The sequence below is a fragment of the Lactuca serriola genome, chromosome 6 (genome assembly GCF_051521515.1).
Source record: "Lactuca serriola cultivar US96UC23 chromosome 6, Lser_US96UC23_V15, whole genome shotgun sequence".
NCBI classification, from domain to species: domain Eukaryota; kingdom Viridiplantae; phylum Streptophyta; class Magnoliopsida; order Asterales; family Asteraceae; genus Lactuca; species Lactuca serriola.
Window position 1 is genome coordinate 38,681,831 of NC_136413.1, and position 27,249 is coordinate 38,709,079.

The 27,249-nt window shown below is 35.7% G+C and overlaps 2 protein-coding genes across 2 annotated transcripts; both read right to left on the bottom strand.

Annotated features, from left to right (window-relative positions):
- Window positions 1-57: 57 nt before the first annotated feature.
- LOC145059664 (uncharacterized) lies at window positions 58-669 on the bottom strand. Its single transcript, XM_079007478.1, has one exon. The coding sequence runs from the start codon at window positions 667-669 to the stop codon at window positions 58-60; it is 612 nt and encodes a 203-aa protein (XP_078863604.1).
- Window positions 670-9,152: 8,483 nt separating this feature from the next.
- On the bottom strand, window positions 9,153-15,509 carry UPL7 (ubiquitin-protein ligase 7). The gene is made up of 15 exons (XM_079005812.1): window positions 15,321-15,509; window positions 14,978-15,100; window positions 14,561-14,801; window positions 13,806-14,413; window positions 12,814-13,686; window positions 12,392-12,732; window positions 12,040-12,318; window positions 11,706-11,958; window positions 11,441-11,611; window positions 11,259-11,351; window positions 11,063-11,170; window positions 9,875-9,991; window positions 9,694-9,783; window positions 9,507-9,619; window positions 9,153-9,414 (listed from the first exon to the last, which is right to left on the bottom strand). Exons 1-14 carry the CDS (start codon window positions 15,342-15,344, stop codon window positions 9,536-9,538), a joined length of 3,405 nt encoding a protein of 1,134 aa, XP_078861938.1. The 5' UTR covers window positions 15,345-15,509; the 3' UTR covers window positions 9,153-9,414; window positions 9,507-9,535.
- Window positions 15,510-27,249: the final 11,740 nt, after the last annotated feature.

The following is a 27,249-nucleotide window of genomic DNA, read 5'->3' on the forward strand; positions in this document are numbered from 1 at the left end:
CATGATATATCGTAAAGTTTCTAAGTCCAATGGTCGTGCTGCATGTTCGACTATATGTCACTTCGCCTTCAGCACTCCAAAAGCACGTTCCACATCCTTACGTGCTCCTTCTTGTCTTCTCTTAAAAAAATTGTCTCGTTCTTCTACCCGGTGGCGGAATGCCTTCACGAATGTGGAATACTGAGGATATATTCCATCTGTAAGGTAATACCCATATTTGTATTCGTTTCCATTTACCGTGAAAGGAGCATCCGAGGCTTTTCCATTCAAAAGATCGTCGAATATTGGCGACTGATCAAGAACATTGACGTCGTTGTTGGTACTTGCAACCCCAAAAAATGCATGCCAAATCCATAAATCTTGAGAAGCGACAGCCTCTAACACCAACGAAGGTGATCCGTGATGACCACTTGCGTATTGCCCTTTCCATGCTACCGGACAATTTTTCCATTTCCAGTGTGTGCAATCAATGCTTCCTATCATTCCAGGAAACCCATGGCGTTCTTCATGCGCCGCATACAATTCTTGCAAATCATGCAAGGAAGGTTTCCGTAAATACACGTCTCCAAAAGTTTCAACAACACCCCTTGACAATGTATACAAACTCTCTATTGTAGTTCTTTCGGACATTCTCATATAGTCGTCCATGGTGTCGGGTGACTCCCCCATAGCCATCAAACGAATGGCCGCAACACATTCTGCAACGTTGTAAACCCTCGTCTACCTCTAGCATCATATCTTAATTGAAAAAATTCGTACTTAAACATAAATAAACTACAGTTTAAAAATATATTGCATATGTTGTAAAATTAAAGAAACATGTAGCATATTTTTATTTATTTTGTATAAAAGTATAGTAAAGAAGCGATACCGGCTTTCCAAGGCGTTGGCGATTCGTAAGAACACATCCCTACTCAAACGAAATCTTCTTTTGAAGTCCTTCGCCCCGTATACACAATTATTCGCAAAGTAATCGCGATAGAGATGTTCGTGTCCTTCCTCATGATTTCTGTTTAACATCGCACGTCTTGTTAGTAGCGGGGCTGGGTCTGGTTGTAGCAGGTCGGTAGTGTAATAATGATACATCATCCTAAAAAAAATATCGTCATCTGAATCATCGGACGAGTCGAAAGGATCCATATTTTTTTTGAAGATAATTGATAATATGTAGAGAGGAGAAGAGAAAATGTGTGAATTTTTTTTATAAAATTGTAGGTATTTATAGGATATAAATGTTTTTTTTAATAGTTAATTTTTTTTAATAACCGTTGCAATTTAAACGTTATTAAACGTTTTAAATTTGCTCGTTGCATCAAGTCGCTATGGCCACGAGATCCACTCTTGACGAGCAACAACGAGTAGGGGGCGGTGTTCCCCGTGTCATAACGCCATTGAGGGGTGCCATCTCACCCCCCGTTGCTTCTCGTTGGACCCGTACCGCGTCGTCTAAGCTTACTCCTTATTTAACTTGTTGAAAACCATCATAGGACCATGTTTGTTAATAACTAGATAGAGAATGACTTATAATGTAAATAAATAACTACTAGTCAAATTCCAAGTCTTTTGGTAGTCAAACAATGAAAGGTTAAGAAGGGTTAAAGGAACAAAGTCGAGATCATTCACTTTTAATTTCCCCTTTACATTTTACTTGAAACGATTATATATATATATATATATATATATATATATATATATATATATATATATATATATATATATATATATATAGAGAGAGAGAGAGAGAGAGAGAGAGAGAGTTTTTGATGATGGAAGCATAATTAAAGCAAGTTTGAAGTGTAATTTGAAGATTAGTTGTTTAACTTAACATTGGAGGTTTTTAAGAGATAAATCTCAAGTTATACTCTCCATTTTATTAGCCTAGGGCTTAGGTTATTCTCAAATTCGAGATTCTAGGTTAAATTATGGATTGCTATGTGTTCCAAAGTTGCAAATATTATGTATGTTCTAATCTAGCAACAATGTTCTTCGTTATTGTTTGATTTGACGACATGAAGAATTTGGAGTTCACAAACCCTAGATATGGGAATAATTGGGATAAAATGAAAAATTAAGCTTAATCTAAAGAAGTGATAGCTTATCTAGTTAGTATTATGTCTTTGAATTCAAATTTAACTAGATTAATCATAACTCAAGTATAACAACCTTATTTGATATTGATTGAAGTGTTAAATCAATGTTAGAGTCTCATGATTTAGAGTGAGGAATTTGAACCTAGATTTGCAATTGATTATGTTTAAGTAGTTTCAAATCCCATTATATATCAATGACCTAGTTTAAATTCATCATTTGAATATATAAAATGAAATCTAGATGCAAGGCTGATGGAAATACCACTTGGAAGAAAGTATGAGCATTTTAATAAACAATGATTTTAATGATTTGAATCTCTCATATTAGCTTGGAAAATTATTGATCAATAACCGAAGTGAATGTTAAGTAGATGTTCAAACATGTTGTTAAGGTCTTAACATGAATGGAACTCATTAAGTAACAACCTAGATGAATCCATTAAATTAAATAAAGTTTATGACTTGATTTGAGAGTTTGATATCTTCATGTGTGCTTCGTCAAGCTCTTGAAGCATTAAGTAATCTTAAGCACTAGACTATGAAGGAAATAAGTTAGGTTAATATAATAATCAAAGATGATAGTCTTAATGTATTCACAAGGTTAATTAGAAAGGTTTGGAAGCAAACAACCCAAAGTACATTAACTTTAAGTATCAAAACTCACGTTTTTCACCTTGTAGGGCATTACAACCCATGACTGAGTAAATAGTCAAGGATTATCTTACACGGATTATGTAACTCTCTAATTCTAAAGAAAAATTAGACTTTTTCTTAGATGATCCATTGGAACTCAAACCATTTCCAAAACTTCTCAAATGAATTATCTAGCTAGCTTATCTCGGGTAAAGGCTTTTACCAACTTGGAACCGATTCCCACATTTTTATCACTTGTCAAATGGCTTCGGTTTTGTGGGCTTTCACATGAATATGGTATGATTTACTTGTGATTTTTGTAGATGTGGAGGACATGGTAACTTGGATTGATACATTCTAGTTATCGAATATAAAATGTATGGCGTTAGAAGCTATTATTATGACAATGTGGTTTTGGACTTGCACTCGTTCTTGTTAGAAATATGGTTTAGTGGCACTTGGAAATCTGAGAATCGTGATAATCACTTTCAAATCGAAGTATTTGGGTGGTACTTCCAAATCCTCAATTCGTTAAGACTCAGATAAAATCAGAGAGAAAAGAAAAAGAGATTGAGATGGTGTAATTTTGTGAGTACCAGAAAAGTGACTAAAATTGGTTATAAACCTGCCTTATCCGAAAAACTGTCAAAATTGTCATGTAACAGTTTTTCTCAACAGTAAAAACTGTCATAAATCCGGGTTTTATATAAAGCTTAATTCAAAGTCAAAACCGGGTCAAAAATTCAAAGCCAGGGGCTCTGCCCCTTGGACCCCGCTCCCAGGGGCGCTGCCCCCGGACCCCCGTTCGTTCAGGGGCTTCGCCCCTAAATGACAGTATACTTTAATACTTGATCAAACTTAAACAAGTGTCTACTCCACACCTTCCTTACTTGTTTAATATTTATCAAGATCATTTTTAGTCAACAAAAGTAATCCCTATTACACTTAAATAACATTGATGATAACAAATCACCAACCATTCTCTTGGTTTGTGTATAGGAATAAGAAGCTCAATTTTAGCTCTAGCTGGGTGTCGTGGTTACAAAGCCCTATTATGTCTAATCTTTTGTAACCTTTTTTTTTTTCATTAGCTTTTGTTAATGTGTTAATATAATCTTTCAGTTGTTTAAAAAAAAAGTCATGTCATTTATGATTTTCATACGATTGAATTGTAATATTTGTCGTGCTTGCTAAAATACAAACTTTGTCATAATATGTTTATCAACTTTATTCGTAGATGAAAACTCCATTACAGGTTGGTGATATACCTAGTGCTTACGAAAAAAAAAAAATAATAATAAATAACATGTCAATCATTCTAAAACGGAGTGTTAAAACATTTGTCCTATGTTAAAAAAAAAAGTGTAATCATGAAGTTGCTAAGTGTTTAGTTTTAAATACCTGAAAGTCTATTCTTCTTGGTCATTTTAGTAAATAACTCACATTTAATGTTATTTTGGTAAAAAACTCATACTTAAAATTAAGATTAACAAATTATCATTCAAAAAGAATTTAATATAATGATTTTCAAAAACATTAAAACATACGGAAGTTAATTTTTCTAAACTCTAATAAATGTTTGCAAATAAGTTTCATTTCCAAACTATTAAGTCTAATACACAGCCCAAAAAATAACATATTGAACGACTTAAATAAATAAGAGATCTATCGTAATCATCTACCCATAACTTTAGCAATAAGCCAGGAAAATCAGGAAAAAGTTGTCAAGATATCATATAAAAATTTGAAAACAATAAAGAAACGATGCATGTCGGGCATGATTAATGCCTCTCTTAACTAAACAACAAACATAAAAAATACAACCTTGTCCTTAACGACTGAATAAAAAGGCCAAAATATCAATTATTAAGTTTGAACAAACATACTTATACTTAATTACTTATATATTTGACTAGCAAGTAGCAATATATCATTTAATACAATATTATACCGTGTTAACATATTAAAGTTGAAATTACTCATTACTCACGAGCCAACCCAATAACATCACATATTAGTTTCAACTTAAACCCTCACTTTGAATGTTTCTATACAATAATTTGACAAACATACTTAAGCTTTTTATTTGATTTTAAACTTATTTATTTATTTATTTATGTTGTTTATGTTTTAGAGATCCATGGGACCAAAAGACTTGAAATAGAACCCTACCACAACTGTCCTATAACATTCACATTTTTTTTTAGATTAAAACTATGCCACAATGGCACCTCATTATTTAATCCCACATACAACCATTATCTTGTTCTTTTCATTCCTTCGACATATAACCATTATATTTTTCGTTTTAGTATGTTGGCCTTCTTTGGGGAATAATCAAATATATAACGTCATCGTTTTGCACATAGCTTGTAATTTCACAGATGTCATCTGCAAAATTGATGTTTATTTTGATGATTTAATTAATTTTTTACTATGTTGTGAAAGGTGATTTATACAATTAGACATTTTTTTTTTCTTTTTAGTATACCTATGAAATTAGTATATAAGAAATCTGTAAGAATTGAAGCAATGTTACGAAATTATTGTTCAAAAGGAAATTAATAAAATAATATTTGAAAACATTAATTATAGAAACAGATAGAAGTTAGTTTTTCAAAATTTTAATAAATGATTTCAAAATCAGTTATATATCATTATGATATTATATTATAAATAATTTGATTAGATTAATAGGTGTGAACAAGTAGTTAAGGGGTGTTATCACATCCAAAAAAAGGCGTCCCTAATATGTCATGTCAAAATGGTATTATAACACCAAATTGAAGAAATTGACAACTTGTTATAACATTTTTAACTTTCCATGTATCATTTTTTTTTACTTTCTTTTCGTAAAAAAAGCATTACACACCAAAAAAAAAAAAAACAATTGTCCTAAAAACTAAAACAGGATCAACTAGTCATCCACATATTGTCTTTCGATTTTCTCATTCATCTTTCAGAGCACTAGCGCTTCCCGCGTTACCATATTTGTTTATTGTTTTGCCAGTCTGGAGAATTGCTAAATCTTTCGCAATTTGATATTTCTCCGCTTGTTTAGGAAGAAACTTCAAGTGCTCACGTTGCACATCAACATTTTGTTGGGCGATCGGATTGTGTTGGTCGAATTTTGCTTTCATTTCCGCCAACTCTTGTGCCCTTCTATCAATTTCGTCCGCGCGACGTAGGGCACGTTTCACTTTGTCGTGTCCGATCGGTAGACGTGGGAAGGGGGGGGGGGTCTCTTCAATGTCTTCGGGGATATCATCCGTGTCGGCGTTGAGGTCGATGTTCGTTCGTGCATCGGAAACATCAAATGAACTAGAATTGTGAGACCTCTTTGATTGTGCCTTCCCCGATATTAGCGTCTTTCCATTTTGGATCTAGTCTAACAATCTCCCATATTTTTTCAAACTTTAAAGCGCACCATTTCCACTTGATATTGTTCCCTTGCGGCTTTGTAAACATCAAAATCATTTCGCACCAATTTGCCTTTGAAATTCTAATCTCATGAAAATCCCGTTAATCTTGGTGCACCGATGACTGCTCGGAGTCCACTTGCTACTAAGCATATCGATATTGTGATATGGTTGTTTCTTCATAAGCGTGTGAAATTTGCCGAGCATGACTTCCCAAAACCCAACTCTTCGCATATCATTTCCTACGGTTGGATTCTTTGAAGTCTCGCACCACGGCACCGCCAAAGCATACTCCTCCTCCGGTGTCCACCATAGTGGAGGATCTTCTTCCGTATCTGCGACTACATTCCCTTTCCCTTTCCCTTTTCCTTTCCGACTGCCTCCCGCTTGTCTTTCAGGAACAATTTCTGGTGGTAGTTGTGTGGGTGGTGATTTAGTTGTGTGGGTGGTGATTTAGTTGCATGGAAGTGAAAGCACTAAAAGGGTTATGTTGAAGATTTGGGTTTTGCTGCATGTAAGGGGATGTAGGAAACTGCATTGGGAGTGAGTTTGAGTTGAGCATGTTTATATAACTTCTGTATTGTGTGAAACCCATCGGGATGGATGTGTTTGTGTTTAAAGGCGGCGTGTTCGACTTTCGCTCCATATTTGGTTGAAAGGAAAAGTGGGTTTTTTTTTTAAATTGAAAATAGAATGAAGATGAGAAAAGATTGTGTGGTTAAAAATATGTTTGTATGTGTATTTATATGTAAAATAAAAAAAAGTTATTTATTATTTATTTTTTTACATATTAACCGTTCGCCAACGGTCAAAAAATGGACTATTCTACGCGTTATGAAACGTTATAGAGGCAACGAAGGGTAACGAATTGGCTCGCAACGGACCCGGGGGGGGGGGGGGGGGGGGTTGTTTCCCATGACCACAGTGTTAAGCCCGTGACATGTTAGAAAAACGGATGTGAGCATTGTCTTCACCATTTACTCTTAAGGTTCAGAAGTTTCTTTTCCAAACTATTAAATCTAATATATAGAAAAAATATAAACAAATTACATAAGAGATTAAATGTGTTAAATATGAGAAATTAAATATCTTTCTATTTTTTTTATTCCTACTATTCTCCTGTCTACTTTAGATGGAGACAAATGTCTTTAAATTTGATTGGAATGTTAGATTTGTACACTTGTCATCATTTTAAATATATAGGAAGAAAAATAAAAACAAAATGTAGAATGATTTAATTTCTCACTAAATATATAAACAAACCCACCTTATCCCCTACGAATATTTATAGTATTTGATATGTAGGGATCTGTTAAGCAGAGATCAAAGTCGGGTAATGTTTTATATGTATGGATAGTATGCAGAGAAATACAGTTTATAATATTATTATTATTACATTTTATCTCGTTTTATTTATTTATTTAAATAAAATTTAAATTTGAGTTATAAACATATAGGTCAATACATATCGATGGAAAGCAAACGGACAACAAGCTGCGCCGTTAGCCCTTTATCGAATGTCTTCTACGAAAACAGTCTCTATCTAATGATAGAGACGGGCAACCATCTTATCTCTTCTAACCCCATTTGTATGATACTAGACCACTGTTGTTGTTGACTTGTTGGTTAAATCAATTAAATAAAAAGAAGATGTATCCTAATCGCCTACACATAACTTTTATAACAAGTCAGCAAAATCAAGAAAGAACTTTGGTGAAGATATCATATAAATATGTGAAAACAATAAAGAATATGCATGTTGAGCACTACTTAAATAAACAAGCGTAAAAAAAAATAGACAGCCTTGTCCATTGAAAAAAAAATGCCAAAACGGTATTATTAAGCTTGAAAAAACATACTTAATTACTTAATATATTTGATTAGCGATCATATCATTTTTAATACAATATTATTCCGTGTCAACGTATTAAAGTTGAAAATTAACAAAGTTTCATGTAACAACTACCAAGGAATTGGCATCACTAATGAAACAATCTAATAACATTAAATATTAGTTTTATGTTCAACCCTCAAACTTTGAATTTATTATAAAGTACCAAGTGTCACAATAAATTTGACACTTTCTATTTAAGATTGTTTTATAATAAATGCAAACATTTTTGTAAATATTACTAAAATATAATATTATCTCCCATTGACAATCACAATTTTGTTTCAAAAAAAAAAAAAAAAAAAACAGGAACCGAATCAGAACTGGAACCAAGATATTCAGTTCGATTTTCGGTTCTCAATTGCTTACTATATCGGTTTCCTGTTTTTTGGTTCTCGGTTTGCTTCCAAACCGATGTTCATCCCAAATTATTAGTAACACCAATGTTGAGGAAAATTTGCATTTTGCCAACAAGTTATCAAAATTTTCTAGAATGGTAATAAAAACATCTTTCGTATACCAAGGTCCCGAAACAATTTCTTTTTTTTTTTTAATTATGACTGACTATCTTAAATTTAGACTGATTTAACATAAATAAGGTTTTTTTTTTTTTTTTTTTTTTTTTTTTTTTTTTTTACAAATCAAACCTAATATCAATATCCAACATTTTTCTTGGAGATAGAAACAAAAAATGAGATTAAAGTCGTCAATATAGGACATCAACATTAAATATAATTTAAAAAAAAGTTCAATAGTTGTTTGACAGTTGCTTATTGAATCAATTATTTTAAATTGTTTTTGATAGTTGTTGATTGAATCAATTTTGTTTGATAATTGCTGAGTGAATCAAACTCAGTCTCTTAGGCATATCAATATCAAAGTCAATAAGACATCTAGTCCCATACTCAAACTGCATTGAACATCTTCCACTACATTTTTTTTAATGGACCTCTAGTACTTTTCAAAGTGAATCTATTGATTACAATTTATTAAATAATATATATTCCACTGAAAACTTGGAAATAATCCATGGAGAGAACCAATCTATGTAGTGTCATTAAACAACACGACGAATTTAGAAGTAAATAAATGGTTAAATTCAATACCATTTCGTTTAAGTTTGATCAAATAACAAAAATTGTGGATTATCTAAATCTCATTGACACTCATAAATTCCAATTACACCAAAAATGACATTGACATGTGACACTAAAATCCCCTAGGCACTCGTATAAAATCACCAATCATACTACAAAATACAATTTTAATTCATATACATCATACACAAACCTTTAACATGTTGGATAAACTTTACATCAATAATTTATAAGTGAATCACATACATCATCCCCTTGACTTACTATCCATCAAGTAATCCTATCTAGAAATTTAAAAATAAAAAATAAAGAAACATGTTATAAATCATATTCATGAAATATGCAAAAAAAAAAAAAAATGTATATAGAGGCTTACCTAAGTAATGCACACACTGTTTAAGTGATTTATGAAAGTTCAAATCCTGCATTGGAATTAATGGCATATAGTAGCTTTGTTCTTAATGTGCTTGATCTTTTGTAAGTTGGAAGCTGCATATTATTAAATTAAATTAAAAATATTATCATCACCTTAATAAAATAAAAATATTTTATTTTTAAAATACCTTGAGAGTATTATAGCATGTTGAAGCTGATGGAAGACGATCAACATCTTGTCCTCCAAATGATGCCCAAAGTGGTAAATCACATGCAACCTATATTAATTAAAATCTTTCTCTTATTAAAAATAAAAGTTCATATTCATAATTAATTAATAAAAGATTATAATTTTATTAAAAAATATACCTTGTGGATTGTAAAACTTGGCTGCAAGTGTTTAAACCCAAGCAATGGAGCCCGAGAACAACTTGTCACAAATTTCATTAACAGACACCTTTCTTTTGGCTCAAATTCTCTTATTACCTGACTCAAGTAAAAATGTCATTAATAACACAAAAAATAACAATGCAATTTACTTTTTTACCCCTAGTAGCAATGTACTTACATTTCTTTACCAATAATAAAAACTAGTGGTGACTTGAATGAATAAAATAATATAAAATGTTGGTATGTAAGATTACTTGTGTAATTTGAAAGAGAGATGACATATTTATAACAACAAATAATAAGTAATTATAAAAATCACAGGGGCCCAAACTGTAATTAAGTGTTCTTGTAAAAAAAAAATACCAAAACCTGGACCTAGAGTGCAGAGCATTGCAAACTATAGAGACTAAAAGTGTAAGTCGCTCATTTCTTGCAAATTAAAAACTACATGGACCAAAAGTATAATTTCGGAAAATTAAAATTACAGGGACTGGAGATGTAATTCATGCAAACCAAAAACTTCAGGGACCGAAAATGTAATTCCGGATAATTAAAACTACAGGGACCAAAGTGTCTGTTGCTTATTTCCTTCTTGCAAATTAAAAAGAACACGTACCAAAAGTGTAATTTCGGAAATTTAAAACTACAGGGCCAAATATGTAGTTTATGCAAATTAAAAACTACACGAATCAAAAGTTGTAATTTCGGAAAATTAAAACTATAGGGACCATAAATGTAAATCATGGAAACTAAAAACTACAGGGACCAAAAATGTAATTCCGGAAAATTAAAACTATAGGAACCAAAAGTGTCTGTTGCTTATTTCCTTCTTATTAATTAAAAAGTGCAAGGAGCAAAAGTGAAATTCCGGAAATTTAAAACTACATGGCCAGAAATGTAATTTATGTAAATAAAAAACTACAGGGACCAAAAATGTCATAATTCCGGAAAATTAAAACTACAGGGACCATAAATGTAAATCATGGAAACTAAAAACTACAGGGACCAAAAATGTAATTCCGGAAAATTAAAACTATAGGAACCAAAAGTGTGTTGCTTACTTGCTTATTTCCTTCTTGCAAATAAAAAAAGTGAAAGGACCAAAAATGTAATAAATCCAGAAAATTATTTAAAACTACAGGGACCAGAAATGTAATTTACGCATACCTCCCAAAAGAGCTTAACTGTCCGACTTCCTTCAGTGTAACCACCAGTGTACCGTGTGTTATTCCTCAAATCATCAACATCAATGTCATGGTTCCCACCAGAAAGAAGCTTTTTTTTTTTTTTTAAATATTAAAAACTTTAGTTGATTTAATTAAAAAAAAATTAAGACAAATCAATTTAAGCAAATACTTAATACCTGATTAAATTCACTGGCATTAAACAATTTCAACCAAGATGGGGATATAAGATCTGTCAATCCTCTATAAAACGCATTTGAAAGTGGCAATACCTGTAAAATAATCAGCAGCATCAAATATCTTATAGTGAAATTTGTTTTTTTTTTTTTTTCGGAATGGAAGGGTAAAAAGGTCATTTTACCTGTCGGTTAAGTTTATAATCTGCCATAGCATATATATACTGCAACTTATTATCATTTGTGACAATGACGTCTTTACCCCTGGCTTTCAGCTCTACAACATGTCGTTTTCCAGGTAACTCTTCAGTAACTGTAAAATCTAGACACAGATCCTTCACATCACCATCATAATGCTGCAATAATATATCAAGAAGAAAACAAGAACGAATTATAATAAGTTATTTACGATTTTACCCTTCCCCGGATTTTTTAAAATAGATTCTTTACCTTGACATACATAAGATTCTTGTAAAGTTCAGGATCCAAAGCTGACAGCTCATCAATAAAGCTGTAACGACCTAAAAGCTTTTGAACAAAAACATGGGAGAAAGAATAATCTAGTAATATTCCTTCATAAAGTGCTTTTCCAACAACTCTTCCAACAAATTCAATCATTTGTATGCCATTATCCATGGATCTTGCAACCGAATTTGGAATCAGAAGTCTGTCTGAAGTTGATGTCTGGCTGAATAATCCATAACTTTAACAAAAAAAAAATAATGATTTAATAAAGTTTGTTAAGGTTTATAAAAAAAAAAAAATTCCATGTCAGCAAACTAACTCAGGAGCAAAAGCAGCTTTTGCTATGTCTGTTAGAAACTCTTTTGATAAACCACCATAATCTAATCCAGCTTCAGGTAGACCACATTCACTAACAAATGACACGTGTATGCTTGACTTTAATCTTGACCCAAGAGAATTCAATTGTTGGAATCCATCTTCAACAATATGACTACGCCTGATTACTACCTCAACAGCTTGTGGGCCAGGTCCTATGATTTCACCAGCCATTCTTCTAGAAACTTTATCCATTCCAATCAGTTCTCTAAACATCTCAACTCTAATATCCAAACAATCAAACATTGTTAATCATATTCATATGATCATATCAACTTCAAATTACTCGATTATACCTTTCTTCAAATGGAAAAACATGTGGGGTTGTGGTGATAACAGAGTGCATACTTGAAATGGGGAATGAATCATCAGATGATCTTAGATTGGTTGATAGAAGAACTTCATGAGTTCTTGCAGCAACTGCAATTGGTGGACGATTTTTTTTAGCTGGAGAAAGCCAAAGTTCATGGGGACAAAACTCGTGTCTACAATCTCTTTCATATAACAAATGTAGACATCTAACAGAAGCATCCATTAATGGACGATTATTCCATGTAATGTTGTAAGACAAAGTGTTATACACTAATGTATTCAGCATTGATGCGATTCTTCTCTGTTGCTCTAGTGTAAATGGAACCTACACAAACACCAAATTCATAAATACAAAGTAACATAAGAGAAGGGTATATTAGTAATTTAGTATTAGGATTAGGATTACCTGTTTTTCATAGAATTCTATGTCATCAAGAACAAGCAAAAGGTGTGCATAAACAGCAGAGAAAAGATGGAGTAAATGAGAAGAATCAGTTGTTAAGCCTTCAGGACCTTTTCTAAAAGGCTCAATATCCCATACATCAGAAGAGTCATCAATTTGAGTGATAATGTTGTTAACAGACTCTGTGTTGTCTATATCTCCTTGGGATTTTCCAGTGATTTTGTTTAACACATTGGCCCATTTAGTGCTTCCATTTTTGGATAATCCTTTTTTCTTTTTCTTGGAGATTCTATTTCTATCCCTTGAGTCTTCAGTAATGTTGAAGTTAGCATCAGGGGTGGATTTTGATTTAGGGAAGAAGGAGTTTTCGAGTGATTCCCAGAGATTTGAAAGAAATCCAGGGGTGAATGAGAGCATATTGAGAATAGGCATTGATCCAACAACTGGATTGAGGATTGTGAATATTCTTAGCATACAGGAATAATAATATGCAACATCTGTCAATTCATATGAATCATTTTCCAAAGTCAATAACTTCATTAAATGCCATTGTTGACAAACGGGGTTGAGTAGATCTTTGTATGACATGTTGGATTGAAGTGACTGATTCTGATTCTGATTCTGATTCTGATTCCATTCGACTCCCTCGAACCAAGTTAATAAATTTTCAGCAAGAATGATGACAACATGAAGGTAAGATGAAAAGTCTAGATCTTGAGTGAATCTTCCAGAATCTTTGGAATTGTTGTCTACACCTGTTGCAAGAGAAATAATGTTTGCAAGTGTCCAACCAACAGGAGGCAACACATTCGGAGTTGAACTCTGTTCCAAATTATTCAACTTTGAAATCTCATCTAAAACTCTCTCTTTTGATATCTGCCATCACCTGCCAAAGGTTGATCAGCTTCTCTCATGCTTTATGTATTAAATAAATGAATGCAGTATTATTGATGAAGAAAAAGTTGTGCTAAAGTATGTAAGTTTACAAGGATTACCAATATTTGCATGAAGCAAGGTGACAAGATGGATTTATGCTTTATAGCAGATAAGAGTACAGCTGGCAGACGTTGTGTAAACCAAGGAATTGTGAGCAGAAGCACACAATATTGCTCAACAGCAAACTGCAAATCTTGGAGACCATTTTCTTTCATATTCATGTTGCCACTATTGAAGGGTCTCAGTGCTAAAGTGATTGCACTTGCAGTAATCAAGAATCTGTCATCTGTATGTGTATGTGTATGTGTATGTGTGTGTCCAGCAGTTGAAGAAAGAGGAACTTCCAATCTACTAATGTATCTTCTGATGGAAATGTAAAGCCGACTTTTCTCACTGCACATGTATGATACTAGATCTTTCACTGATGTATGTGCTTCTTGAAGAGTGACATCATCAAGAGTTTTCCATCCTTTCAGATCAGTCAAGCTAACAACAAACCGCATTGCCATAGATGTAAGAGCAATGTATTGGTGTCCCCCTTGATATGAGTAATCACATTCTGAAAGAATGAGTAGACATAAGGAAATCAACTTCTTTGCTTGATATGTCCATGTTCTTCTCTCTTCAATGCTAGATGTGGCAAGGGAGCAGAAGTTTCTCTGTGGATCTTTAAAACGAAAGCTTGAATTAAGGATTTGTGAATCAGTTCAAAAGTATTTAAAATCATAGAAATGATAAAAAGTGGTAGACACAAAAAGTGTGCTATAATGCGTTTAAGAATCTGATGTTTAAGTAGAGAAAAAGCATAGCATACCACTGGAATTTATGCTCTCCAAAAGAATTTTGAAGCAGATCTGCATACATTCTACATCTCTATCTTCAAACTTTTGACGTCCAGTTGCTAAAGTTGTAATGAAGAAAAGAAAAGGTTTCAATAGGTTGTTGGAAATCCAAGCTCTGCTCATAGGAACTGGATGACTATTAAGCATCTCCTGCCACTCTTCTCGAAGATTTGCAGCTGCCATCTTTGTTGAAGCATAGCGTCTCCAAACCCTCTACACAATATTTGACAAGTCATTCACTTTACCAATTGTTTAGTTCTTGGGTATAATGGAGAAGCCATCAGATTCTTCTCGAAAGTAAAAAATTCAATTAATTTCAATCAGTAAAGTAACAAGTTCAATCCTCAAAGACAGCATGTAGCTCTTATTTTGGAAGGAAGTATAAAAACCTGAATAAAAAGTGAAGCTGCGGAAGCTCGACGCATGTAATTGCGAAATTCCCTCTCTTGCGTAACCTTTTCAAGTAAGGCGTCCCTAGTGATCTCTTTCGCACTCGAACCACGCAGCGACACCTAAATCCAACCCAAACAGCGTTCAGAAAGTAATTCTAAGATGTTCAATCCACTCAACCACCAACTAATTCATCAATTAAGCCAAATTATGATACAAAATCACACAGGAAATTCTTATATTGATTTTAAATTGAAATAAATACATGGTAACATCGCCCTAGGTATTAAATTATCATGAATTGTGGTCAAACAAATTCGGGAATTGCACATATCAGAAAACCTGCTGTTTACGAAGTCCGTCCATGGGGATACAGAGCGGAAGATCGAGTGAATTAGAAGTCGAATCAACAACGTAAGTGTGACCAAACTAGCGTCGTCGACTCCAATGATCGATCATGGAATGAGTACAACTGCTTTTTTTTGCGTAACAGCACAGGTAGATCGCTGTATGTTTGGCAACTCAGTTGGGGGCAAATCTATATTTATCTCATTATAAACTCGAGGCATTATAAATATAGGCATCCAAATAAGAACAAAACAATTTAAATGTTTTTTTTTAATGGCTACATTATTTATATAAATATAATAATAATTTTGAGCTGTTAAAATTAGCAAAAATCATGATTTTAAGTTTTTAGTATAATATTTTTGTTTTTAACATGTAAAATTTTGTTATAAATAACTATTTTTTTATCCAAAAAATAGTTTCGTTTAGCCCAAAAAAGAACTTTTAGCGCAAAAAAAGACAATCCAAAATCATCGGGGCGGGATAAACAAGGACGGGGTAATCCAGGAATTCGGGGGCGGGGCGGGAAGGTTGGAGATTTCGGGGACGGGGGAACGGATGAATTTTGGGGGCATAGGATGTAACCCTCGTCCCGTTTGCATATATATATATATATATATATATATATATATATATATATATATATATATATATATATATATATCACATAAAACAATGCATACAAATAAGGCTCATAGTGAACATTTCAGTGTACCTATAAGCACAAAGTCATCATCCCAAAAATCTATTGAACTTCCAGCCATAATGTACCTATAAGCACAAAGTCATCATCCCAAAAATGTATTGAACTTCCAGCCATCATCAGCTCATATTCAACACCTCAATATGCTAATAGGTACAAGGTCATCATCCCAAAGACCTATTGAACTTACAACTACCATTCCAATGGGCCTGAAGGCTTATATCCAACTTCCCCTAGGATCTAAACACATAACAAGCAAATAGACTAACCAGCTTAAACATACAATTGTACCCAGACAGTAATTATCCAACCTACAACACCAGACATATAATGTTACACATAGTATAGTGAGAGAAATCACCTAAATTATAGAGTTTAACCAATACACCATGCGTACTCGAACGTATCAACAATGCAAACCGACTAGATTACAATCAAAGGTCAAACCTAAGTCTATAGCTTAATTTTACAAAGTTTGACCAAAAGTTAAACTGATCAAAGGTCAACGGTCAATGACCAGACGTGTTGGTGGTTGTCGAGGCAACAAAATACATACCCTCAATATTGTACTCAAAAAGTAGCGTACAATGGTAAATAGATTGTATCCACATAGATTGGTTCAATTTTATAACTCTATGAAAATCTCTTTGTAAAAATACTTGTAAAATGACAATAAAAGTAAAGATAGAGGGGGAGGGGAGTGTAACGACCAAAAATTTCAACCAAATTAAAACATTTTAATTCATTCAAAAACCGTTACGATCATACATCTTGTTTTTAAAATAGTTTAAACATGAGAGTATTTTCCCCATAATCATATTACATAAAGCATAAACATGAGGATCAGTACGATCACGCCTTCGTCTTGCCACAATCTCCTGAAGCACCTGAAACAATAAACCACAACTGTAAGCCTGAAAGCTTAGTGAGTTCCCCCAAAGTACTCATACACACATAATCATACACATACAACAAAGAACAACATACTTCGGGTCCAATCAACCTTCCGGTTGGAATACCCCCGACCCTCAACCATCGGGTTGGAATGCCTACATAACACGAGCCCAATCATCCTACCGGGATGGAATACTCTCGGCCCATGACCATCGGGTTGGAATGCCCAAACACCTATACGTACAACAGTAGCTACTATGGGTCCAATCTGATGGGTTTTAGGTAAAACAAATAAACTAGAAAACAATTCCTAAGTTCACATGCAACCTACTTTGGATCTATGTTTTAACTATTGAACATACAACTTTGAATTGCAAAACAAGAACCCTAGAGGAGGTCACTATTTTCGAAAATAATAAACTAGGGTTAGGAGTTACATACCTTTCAATTGCTATCGCAAACAATTGACAATTCCCTTGATCTTGATCTTTATCTTCTTGGAAGCTTAGCACCACAAGTGTAATGCCTCTAATGGAATCACACCCAAACTAGCAAGAAGGAAAGTAGAAGAGAAAGGGGAGAGGGAGTATGCAAAATCTCAGCCTTAGGGTGTCTTCAAAAAAAAGTGACCAAAACATGAACCAGGAGGCTCCTTATATAGCTGAGGGATCTAGGGTTTAGGGGAAACCCTAGTTATCCTTTGCTTAGGGCCTAAGCAAACCCAAGGGCCTTATCCAAGCCCCTATGGACGAAATCATTAGGGTTTCCCCTATAGATTTCGTCCACCCTCTTCCAAGGGGGTTCTAGAGCCTTCCACTCAACTATTAGATAATTGCAAACTAGTCCCTGCACCTTATAATTAATACTTTTAACCTCAAAATTAATTCTGATTAATTTCTGGCTAACTATTAATTAAACATAATGATTTCTAATTAATATATTAATCTTTTAACATATTAACAAATTTATATTAATTTATTAATCTTATAATAAATTAATATCTCTCCTTTCATAATTTCCTTGTCTGGTTGCCAGGTTTGAGGGCAACCCAAAAGGACTGTGCTGCTATCAATTCAAGTACATACCAATTATAGTTATGGGCTTAGACACCTAATCCAATAGTCTCCCACTTGGATAAGTCTGTAACTATAATTGCTAGTATGCCTTCTAAATTTGACCAACAAATTGTAGCTTCCAAAAAGCTGCTGCCGAACTCTGACCCAGTCAGTTACAGTCCTAAGATAAGTGATCATATAATCCTTCGTTCTGCTAGATATCCCTAGACAAAAGACATGGAATGTAATCAACCTCTTTTGTCCAGAATCTATGTTTCCTGATTCCTGATTTGTGATGATATAGGACTTCTAATCAAACACATCAATTCAGTCATGGCTGGGCCCAGCACAAAAGTCAACACCAAATCATCGAGGGGCCCACAGATATCGTTTTTCCCATTAGGTCAAAAGGAACGAATAAACATTGACTCATATGCTTGTATCTTTTACTCATCAAACCATACATGACAATACGTTTTATAACACCAAGTTACTGATGCGTTTTCGTATTACCAATGTATAGCCGACTTGCAAATTACAACTCATATATCTCTGTTCCAAGATTATAGATATTATCATCTCAGTATTACTCGTGATGAATCCATGAAGTAATACTCTGAGTGTGGGTTTATCCAATACTCAAATCTCACTCTCTGAGTACTCATGAACATTGCAACAATTCTATTGCCATGTCTATTCTTAGACATTCTGCAATCCAATTCATGACAGTCTTAATTCACTAATTACTTCCAAAAGTACGAGCGACTGTGGAGTTTGAACAATCATATTATTCGGGAAGTAAAACATGCAAAATATGAAACACAACAATAAACAATTGACAAAAGGTAGTAAACCCATAAATAATACTTTATTATTTAATCACCAAAAGTCAATTACATTTACTTTGTTACAAGTTTCAGGACAAAACTAATCTAACTACTAAAACTAATATCATCTTTCAGACCTATACTCCGAGCATGCTGAATATGCTTAACCCTACTCAGACCCTTTGTGAGGGGGTTTGTTGGGTTATCTTCAAATGATACCCTCTTTACAACAAGATGGCCTTCTTCTACTCTATGCCTGATGAAATGGTACTTTCTGTCGATATGTTTGGTTTTACCATGGTCTCTGGGTTCCTTAGTTAAGGCAACCGCTCCCTCATTATCGCAGAACAGTTCCATAGGCTCCTGGATGCTTGGAACAACTCCGAGATCCCCGATGAAGTTCCTCAACCAAGTTGCGTCTTTAGACGCTTCACTCGCTGCTATGTACTCTGATTCACAAGTAGAATCAGCCACCGAATCTTGCTTGGAACTTTTCCAAGTAACTGCTCCTCCATTCAGTAGAAATACCCAACCAAATTGAGAACGGAAGTTATCTCTATCCGTTTGAAAACTGGCATCACAGTAACCATCTACTCTTAAAGTATCATTGCCACCAAGTACAAGGACCCACTCCTTTGTTCTTCGCAAATACTTGAGTATATTCTTTACTGCTGTCCAATGAGCTCTACCCGGGTTCCCCTGATAGCGACTGACCATGCTCAAAGCAAAGGCCACATCAGGGCGAGTACATGTCATAGTGTACATGATCGATCCGACAGCGGAAGCATAAGGTACACGACTCATGTCTGCTATTTCCTCGTCTGTACTAGGGCATTGAGTCTTACTCAATTTTGTGTTGCTCTGGATAGGCAGCTCTCCCTTCTTGGAATTTTCCATACTAAACCTCTTTAGTACCTTATCCAAGTATGTGCTCTGACTAAGTCCAATTAGTCTCTTCTTTCTATCTCTCAATATCCTAATCCCAAGAATATAGGCAGCTTCTCCAAGGTCTTTCATGGAAAAACACTTTCCAAGCCAAGACTTAACTTCATTCAAGGTTGGAACGTCGTTACCAATGAGTAATATGTCATCGACATATAACACCAGAAAAGTTACTATACTCCCACTAGCCTTGATATACACACAAAACTCATCTTCACTTCTAGAGAAACCAAACTCTTTGACTTTCTCATGGAAGCAAAGATTCCAGCTGTGAGATGCTTGTTTCAATCCATAAATGGATTTCTCAAGCTTACACACTCTATTGGGAAACTTTGCATCGACAAAACCCTCTGGCTGATTCATGTAAACATCTTCAACCAACTTCCCATTAAGGAAGGCAGTCTTAACATCCATCTGCCAGATTTCATAGTCATGAAAGGCAGCTATGGCGAGCAATATCCTGATAGATTTGATCTTGGCTACTGGTGAGAAAGTTTCATCATAGTCAACCCCTGGGGTTTGTGTGAAACCTTTCGCAACCGGTCTAGCCTTGAATGTGTGTACATTCCCATCCATGTCTGTCTTCTTCTTGAAGATCCATTTGCAACCAACTGTCTTACGACCTGGTGCATTATCAACCAAATTCCAAACTTGGTTGTCATACATGGATTTTATATTGCTTTCCATTGCCTCTTTCCACTTGGAAGCCTCTGGGCCTGCCATTGCTTCCTCGTAAGAGACTGGTTCATCTAAATTCACCAGTGTCCTATCACTGATGAATGTGTCACCGTCTGAAGTGATATGAAAACCATACAACTCAGGTGGCACACTCACCCTAGTGGATCTACGAAGAGGTAATGATTTATCAACTGGTTCAACAGGAACTATTTCCTCTGGTCGAGTGCTAGTGTCATCTAAGGTTCCTTCATTGGTTGACTCTTGAATCTCTTTAAGGTCAATGGTACTCCCACTGTCCTCTTTGGATATGAGCTCTCTTTCTAGAAAGACTCCTCTTTGAGCTACAAACACCACGTTCTCACTAGGTCAGTAGAACAAATATCCAAAAGACTGTTTTGGGTAACCAATGAAAACACATTTCTCACTTCTTTCTGCTAGCTTGTCGTGAGTCTATCGTCTTACGAAAGCTTCACAACCCCAGACTTTAATATGTGCTAACGAGGGAACTTTCCCTGTCCACATTTCGTGAGGTGTTTTGGCAACCTTCTTTGTTGGGACAAGATTTAGGATGTGGGCGGCCGTTTCTAAGGCATAGCCCCAAAAATGAATTGGAAGTGGAGCACGACTGTAACGACCCGTCTCCGGTATGATAATTCCTTGGTATTTATTTTGAATTTTTGCAAGAGGGACTCGGCGAGTTCATAGCCTGACTCGCCGAGTAGGGTCGGGATTTCGAGCACGTGTTAGCTGGCGACTCAGCGAGTCTGTCCGTCTGGGAGAAACCCTAAATTCCCGGGTTGCCCACTATTTAAGCCACCTTATAGCCCCCAATCTCGCCTCCTTCACCCTGAAAAGCTGTGAGAAAACCCTAATTCGTTCTTGAGTGATTCTAAGTGATTTTGTGTGCTATTGTGAAGGCTTGAAGAAGGAGAAGAAGAAAGGAGCAAGGAGAAGGATTGTAGAGCAGAGATTCAAGGGAAAGCAAGAGCTCTTTGAGGTATTCTTCAGTTTTCCTCCTCTTTTATGCCTTAAAACCCTTTCTAGATCTTGTTAATGCCTTTCTCAAAGTTTTATGTTGATATGGAAGCTCTCTTATGCCGAGATAACCTTAGATCTGCTCATTTAGGAGTTGTAGAGCCCAGATCTATTGCCTTTATGGAGCTATTTTGCATATTAACCCTAGATCTACCCCTTTTAAGCATCTTTTAGCCTTTATTCCCTTGTTCATGCGTTTGTACACGTAAAGTTGGAAACTTTACGTGGTAAATCAGCTTATTGGACTCAGATCTATCATTTGTATGTATTGGATTCGAGCAGAATCGAGTGTAGAATAGTTGCATGGCGGTGACTCGGCGAGTCGGAAGAACGACTCGGCGAGTCGGGTCGCGAGTCCCCGATTTCTTCCTTTTGAGCGGTGTCGAGTGGGACCAGTGAGTAGTGGAGTGGACTCAGCGAGTTTGAGGGTAGACTCAGTAATGGAGGGACTCGGCGAGTTGTTCATACAACTCGGCGAGTCCAAGGCAATCTTCTTAAGCTCAAGAACAACTCGTCGAGTTGTTCATAGGACTCGACGAGTTGGATGAAGATTGTCTGAATTCTTGGAGCGGGAGAGTACTCGTCGAGTCGATGCCATACTCGACGAGTAGCAGCGAGTAGAGTCGAGGAGTGAGAATAAGGACTCGGCGAGTTGGCGGCCCAACTCGGCGAGTCAGGTCAACTGTGGGTTGACCTTGACCGAGAGTTGACCTTGGCTGAGAGTTGACTTTGACCAAGGGTAAAAGAGTCATTTTACCCAGTGCAGTGTTTAGTATTTGATTGAGTAGTATTTGATTGAGTGTGTTTATGGACTTGTAGCCGGGGAGATACCGGAGCAGCAGCAGTTAGCCCTCAGAGCTATTCACTCAACAGCCAGTTCACGAGGTGAGTTTCCTTTCAGTAGGAACGGGTCTAAGGCCACAATGTCGGCCCGTTTAGCTAGCAGTAGTGTCCGGATTTTGATCCGATGCAGTAGTTAGCATGTTTGGTGCCTTCGTGGCTCAGACAGGATTATGTGTGTTCATGTTAGTGATATATTTATGCTATGATCAGTCAGCTTCGGACTTCGGTTCGATGTAGGGGACAAGGTCCCAGTCAGTCAGCTTCGGACTTCGGTCCGATGTCAGCTTTGAACTTCGGTTCGATGTAGGGGACAAGGTCCCAGTCAGCTTCGGACTTCAGTCCGATGTCAGCTTCGGACTTCGGTTCGATGTAGGGGACAAGGTCCCAGTCAGCTTCGGAATTCGGTCCTATGTCAGCTTCGGACTTCGGTTCGATGTAGGGGACAAGGTCCCAGTCAGCTTCGGACTTCGGTCCGATGGAGGGGGGCAAGGCCCCAGTATGTGCTTGATATGTTACTGTATGGTATGTGGTAATTTAGGGGAGCTCACTAAGCTTCGTGCTTACAGTTTCAGTTTTGGGTTTCAGGTACTTCCGCTAGCAGAGGGAAGAGCTCGGGATGATGGCATCGCACACACCACAGCTTCAGCTTTTATCCTGGGAGTTGATTTAGTTCTTGATTTTTATATGACATGGATATGATACAGTTTTCCGCACAGTGTTTTATTATTATTTTGAGATACATCATGTATGGTTTTATGATATGACACTCAGATTATGGTTTTTGGTTATGTTGAAAAACGAAATTTTTGGGTCGTATTTTTGGGTCGTTTCAACGACTCATCATAGAACGAACCATGTCTAACAAGGTTCAATTACGCCTCTCGGCTACACCATTTAACTGTGGTGTCCTAGGAGGAGTCAATTGTGAGACTATCCCACATTCCTTTAGATAGTCGTTGAACTCAATGCTAAGATACTCTCCGCCTCTATCGGATCTAAGTACCTTTATTTTCCTGCCTAATTGATTTTCGACCTCATGTTTAAACTCTTTGAACTTTTCAAAGGTTTCTGACTTATGTTTGATTAAGTATACATAACCATATCTAATATAATCATCAGTGAAAGTCACATAAAATCGATTAGCATCTCTTGTGGTTGATCTAAAGGGCTCACACACATCTGTGTGTATGAGATCCAACAGACCTTCACCTCTTTCACAAGACCCCGTGAATGGTGATTTTGTCATCTTTCCCAAAAGACAAGATTCACACAGATCATCTGATTTTAGGTCAAATTATTCCAAGACTCCATCCTTTTGGAGTTGGACTATACGTTTCTTGTTAATGTGCCCAAGGCGACAATGCCACAAGCATGCCTTGTCTACACTATTAGACAAGTCAATATTAAACACACTATTTCCTAAGCTATCAACACAAGTCACTGTTTCATACACGCCATCACAAGTTAAAGCTTCAAACACAAAAACACCATTCTTATAAACAGAAATTGAACCATTCAAATCATTAAAAGAGTATTTAAAACCTTGTCTGAACAATGCATGAAATGAAATAATGTTTCTCGTCATCTCAGACGAATAGCAACAATTCAACAAATCTAATCTAACATCATTACTAAGAAAAAGTTGATAAACTCCGATCTTGGTTACTGGTGAAGACTTCTTATTTCCCATGATCAAGTTTATCCTACCTCGCTCTATCTCATCACTTTCCCTTAGCCCCTGCAAATCAGAACAAATGTGAAAACCACATCCTGTATCAAGGACCCATGAACGAGGAGATAATGAGTTATTAGAAGAAATAGTGTAAATACCTGCCGAAGATGGCTTCACTTTGCCATCTTTGATGTCCTGCAGATATTGTGGGCAGGTTCTCTTCCAATGCCCTTTTTTATTGCAATAAAAGCAAACAGCTTCCTTTGGATCAGAGACATGGGGAATGGAAGCATTGGGCTTGGCTTTCGGGCCATTGCTAGATGACCCTACTTGGACCTTTTCCTTCCAGTTTTGCTTGGGAGGACCTTTCCTCTTTTTCCCCTTTCCCTTTCCAATAGCTAGAACATGAGCACTTGCAGGGGTGGGGGCTATACTTTTACCCTTCATCCCTGCTTCAGCAGTCTGCAACAAGTTGTGCAATTGGGCCAATGTCTGCTCAGTGTTGTTCAAATGGTAAGTTAAGATAAACTGACCATAAAAATCAGGCAACGAGTTCAAGACCATGTCAATGGCCAATTCCTCATCAAAATGAATGTTGAGCTTGACCAAACGCTCTATGTAGTGTTGCATTCTTTGCACATGAGACACAACCGATTCCCCCTCTTTCATCTTACAGGCCATGAGTGACTTGACTACTTCAAACTTTTCTTGACGAGCTTGCTTATGGTACTTTTCCATAAGGTCCTTGTTCATCTCAAAAGGCCAGTAGTCCTCATAGTACCTTTGCAGTTCAGGGGACATGGTTGCGACCATGATGCATGCCACTTTGGTAGCATCATCATAGTGCTTCTTGTATGCAACATACTCTTCGGGAGTGGCTTTGGACTCATCAAGTTTTTTGAGCTCCTTTTCAAGGACATACTCTTTGTCCTCGAATCTGAGTGCCATCTTGATGTTACGCATCCAATCGTTATAGTTCGAGCCATCCATAACGACTTTAGCGCAAATGTTGAGCAAAGAGAAGTTGTGGTTGGAGGATGAAGAAGCAGAAGTGTTTCCAGGAGTAGACATCTGAAAAGAAGGATAGTTTTAGTTTAGATTTCAAGACACCTCAATACAATAACCCAAAATATCATATCAAGGTTAGGACCCAACTATGACGATTTACAACTTAGAAATGGGATGCTGAGATCCAAGTTCAAATCTCATAAAGGTAGGTGATTCACCAATTCCACCATTAGATAAAATAAACGAAATGAAATTCCTGATTCTTTTGAGATACATTAAAACTATTTAATGGCACGTTTTAATCTCGGATTATGCTCTACTATTTGTGACTGGGATACCGAGGATCACAAACTAGATGTGAATAACCATGCAAATGTGCTTGGTAACCTTATTGTCTTTATCATTAACTATTGATGTGCCGGTAAACCACACACGCTCCATCAAAATGATAATTACAAGATACCCATTACTACTCTTTATTAGTGTCTTTTAGTGTGCTGGTTAACCACACATGCTCCACTAACGACCAATAAAGCATAATGTGCAATTTCATGGATTAGCATACTTTTCACATTTTTCCTAAAGTAGCTAGAGTTAGGATTTTAAAAATAATGTTCTAGTACTTTCTTTAATAGCATTATACTTTTAATGAGAACTAGTTGTCCTATCAAATCCGTTCTGCTAACGACCCTCCACTAATCAAGGAAGCGGTGGGTGAGAGTGGACACCCATTCAACTACCATTTTATAGGCAGTTTCCTTATACCCCCTTATAGATTAGCTTCGTGAATGAGGCATACTAGCGATTTGACTGACCATATTCTTATACATATATAATATTAGACTTTTAATTATAATATATATATATATATATATATATATATATATAAGGTGTGTTTTAGAACATTTTAAAACTCCAAGGGTTTATATAAATTTTGAAATTTAAACTATTAAATTTTAAATTTAAATAAACCAATTATTTAGATTTAATGTTTATCTATTAATTAACTTTTAATTAATTTATTAAATCTTGTAAGGATTATCCAATTACTTTAAACAATTAATTTAATCCTAATCCTTAGCCCTCTAAATTTCGAAATTTAGGGTAAGGATAATTATCCAATTAATCTAATCAAGTAATAATTATCCAAAACAAGAAACCTAAAATGTCTAGCATATTTTCGAAATTCACAAGGGAGGAGGCTAGGGTTTTTCAAAACCCTAACCCTAATTTCGATTAGGGTTCTTTGGAGGCTAGGGTTTTGAAAAACCCTTTGATCCAAAACCCTAGAAATCGAAAATGGCCTTTAGGGTTTAATAGCTATAAACCCTAATTTGCAATTCAACAAGTATAGCAATTCAATTTAAAACAAACAATCGCTCTGATACCACTGATGGGTTTTAGGTAAAACAAATAAACTAGAAAACAATTCCTAAGTTCACATGCAACCTACTTTGGATCTATGTTTTAACTATTGAACATACAACTTTGAATTGCAAAACAAGAACCCTAGAGGAGGTCACTATTTTTGAAAATAATAAACTAGGGTAAGGAGTTACATACCTTTCAATTGCTATAGAAAAAAATTGACAATTCCCTTGATCTTGATCTTGATCTTCTTGGAAGCTTAGCACCACAAGTGTAATGCCTCTAATGGAATCACACCCAAACTAGCAAGAAGGAAACTAGAAGAGAGAGGGGAGAGGGAGTATGCAAAATCTCGGCCTTAGGGTTTCTTCAAAAGAAAGTGACCAAAACATGAACCAGGAGGCTCCTTATATAGCTGAGGGATCTAGGGTTTAGGGGAAACCCTAGTTATCCTTTGCTTAGGGCCTAAGCAAACCCAAGGGCCTTATCCAAGCCCCTATGGGCGTACCCCTCTTGGTACATTGGGCGTACATCGATGCTCGCGGATTGGAATCGGGACACATATCCACTACGCTGGGCGTACATAAGCTTACGCGGGGCGTAATCTCGTTGAACTAAAATCCTTCATAAGTTCTTAATGGCTTAAGCTCTTAAGCCCAAACTTCAGATCCATCGACCAAATATGCCTAGGATTCATAAAGTCTCAAACTTTATTACTTGGGACGTCCATAAAGCTCTTAACCCAAGGTCTTAATCCATTAAGACCTACCTATCTCACACATTGGACAACCAAAGCCATTGGGACCTCATTTTTCTCACTCAAGACCTCTCCTAAGTTCTGAAAGGACAGGTAATCTCAACCAACTCGCATCATGTATCACTTTGGGGTTTTTGGGAC

What these genes read in the sequence shown, in the direction of transcription:
- LOC145059664 (XM_079007478.1), bottom strand. Translation starts at nt 669, where the DNA reads ATGGGGGAGTCACCCGACACCATGGACGACTATATGAGAATGTCCGAA.
- UPL7 (XM_079005812.1), bottom strand. Translation starts at nt 15,344, where the DNA reads ATGGACGGACTTCGTAAACAGCAG. An exon ending in ATGCCAGTGAATTTAATCAG is followed by an intron (nt 11,171 to 11,258) that starts GTATTAAGTATT and finishes AAAAAAAAAAAG; the next exon opens with CTTCTTTCTGGTGGGAACCA. An exon ending in CATGCTATAATACTCTCAAG is followed by an intron (nt 9,620 to 9,693) that starts GTATTTTAAAAA and finishes AATAATATGCAG; the next exon opens with CTTCCAACTTACAAAAGATC.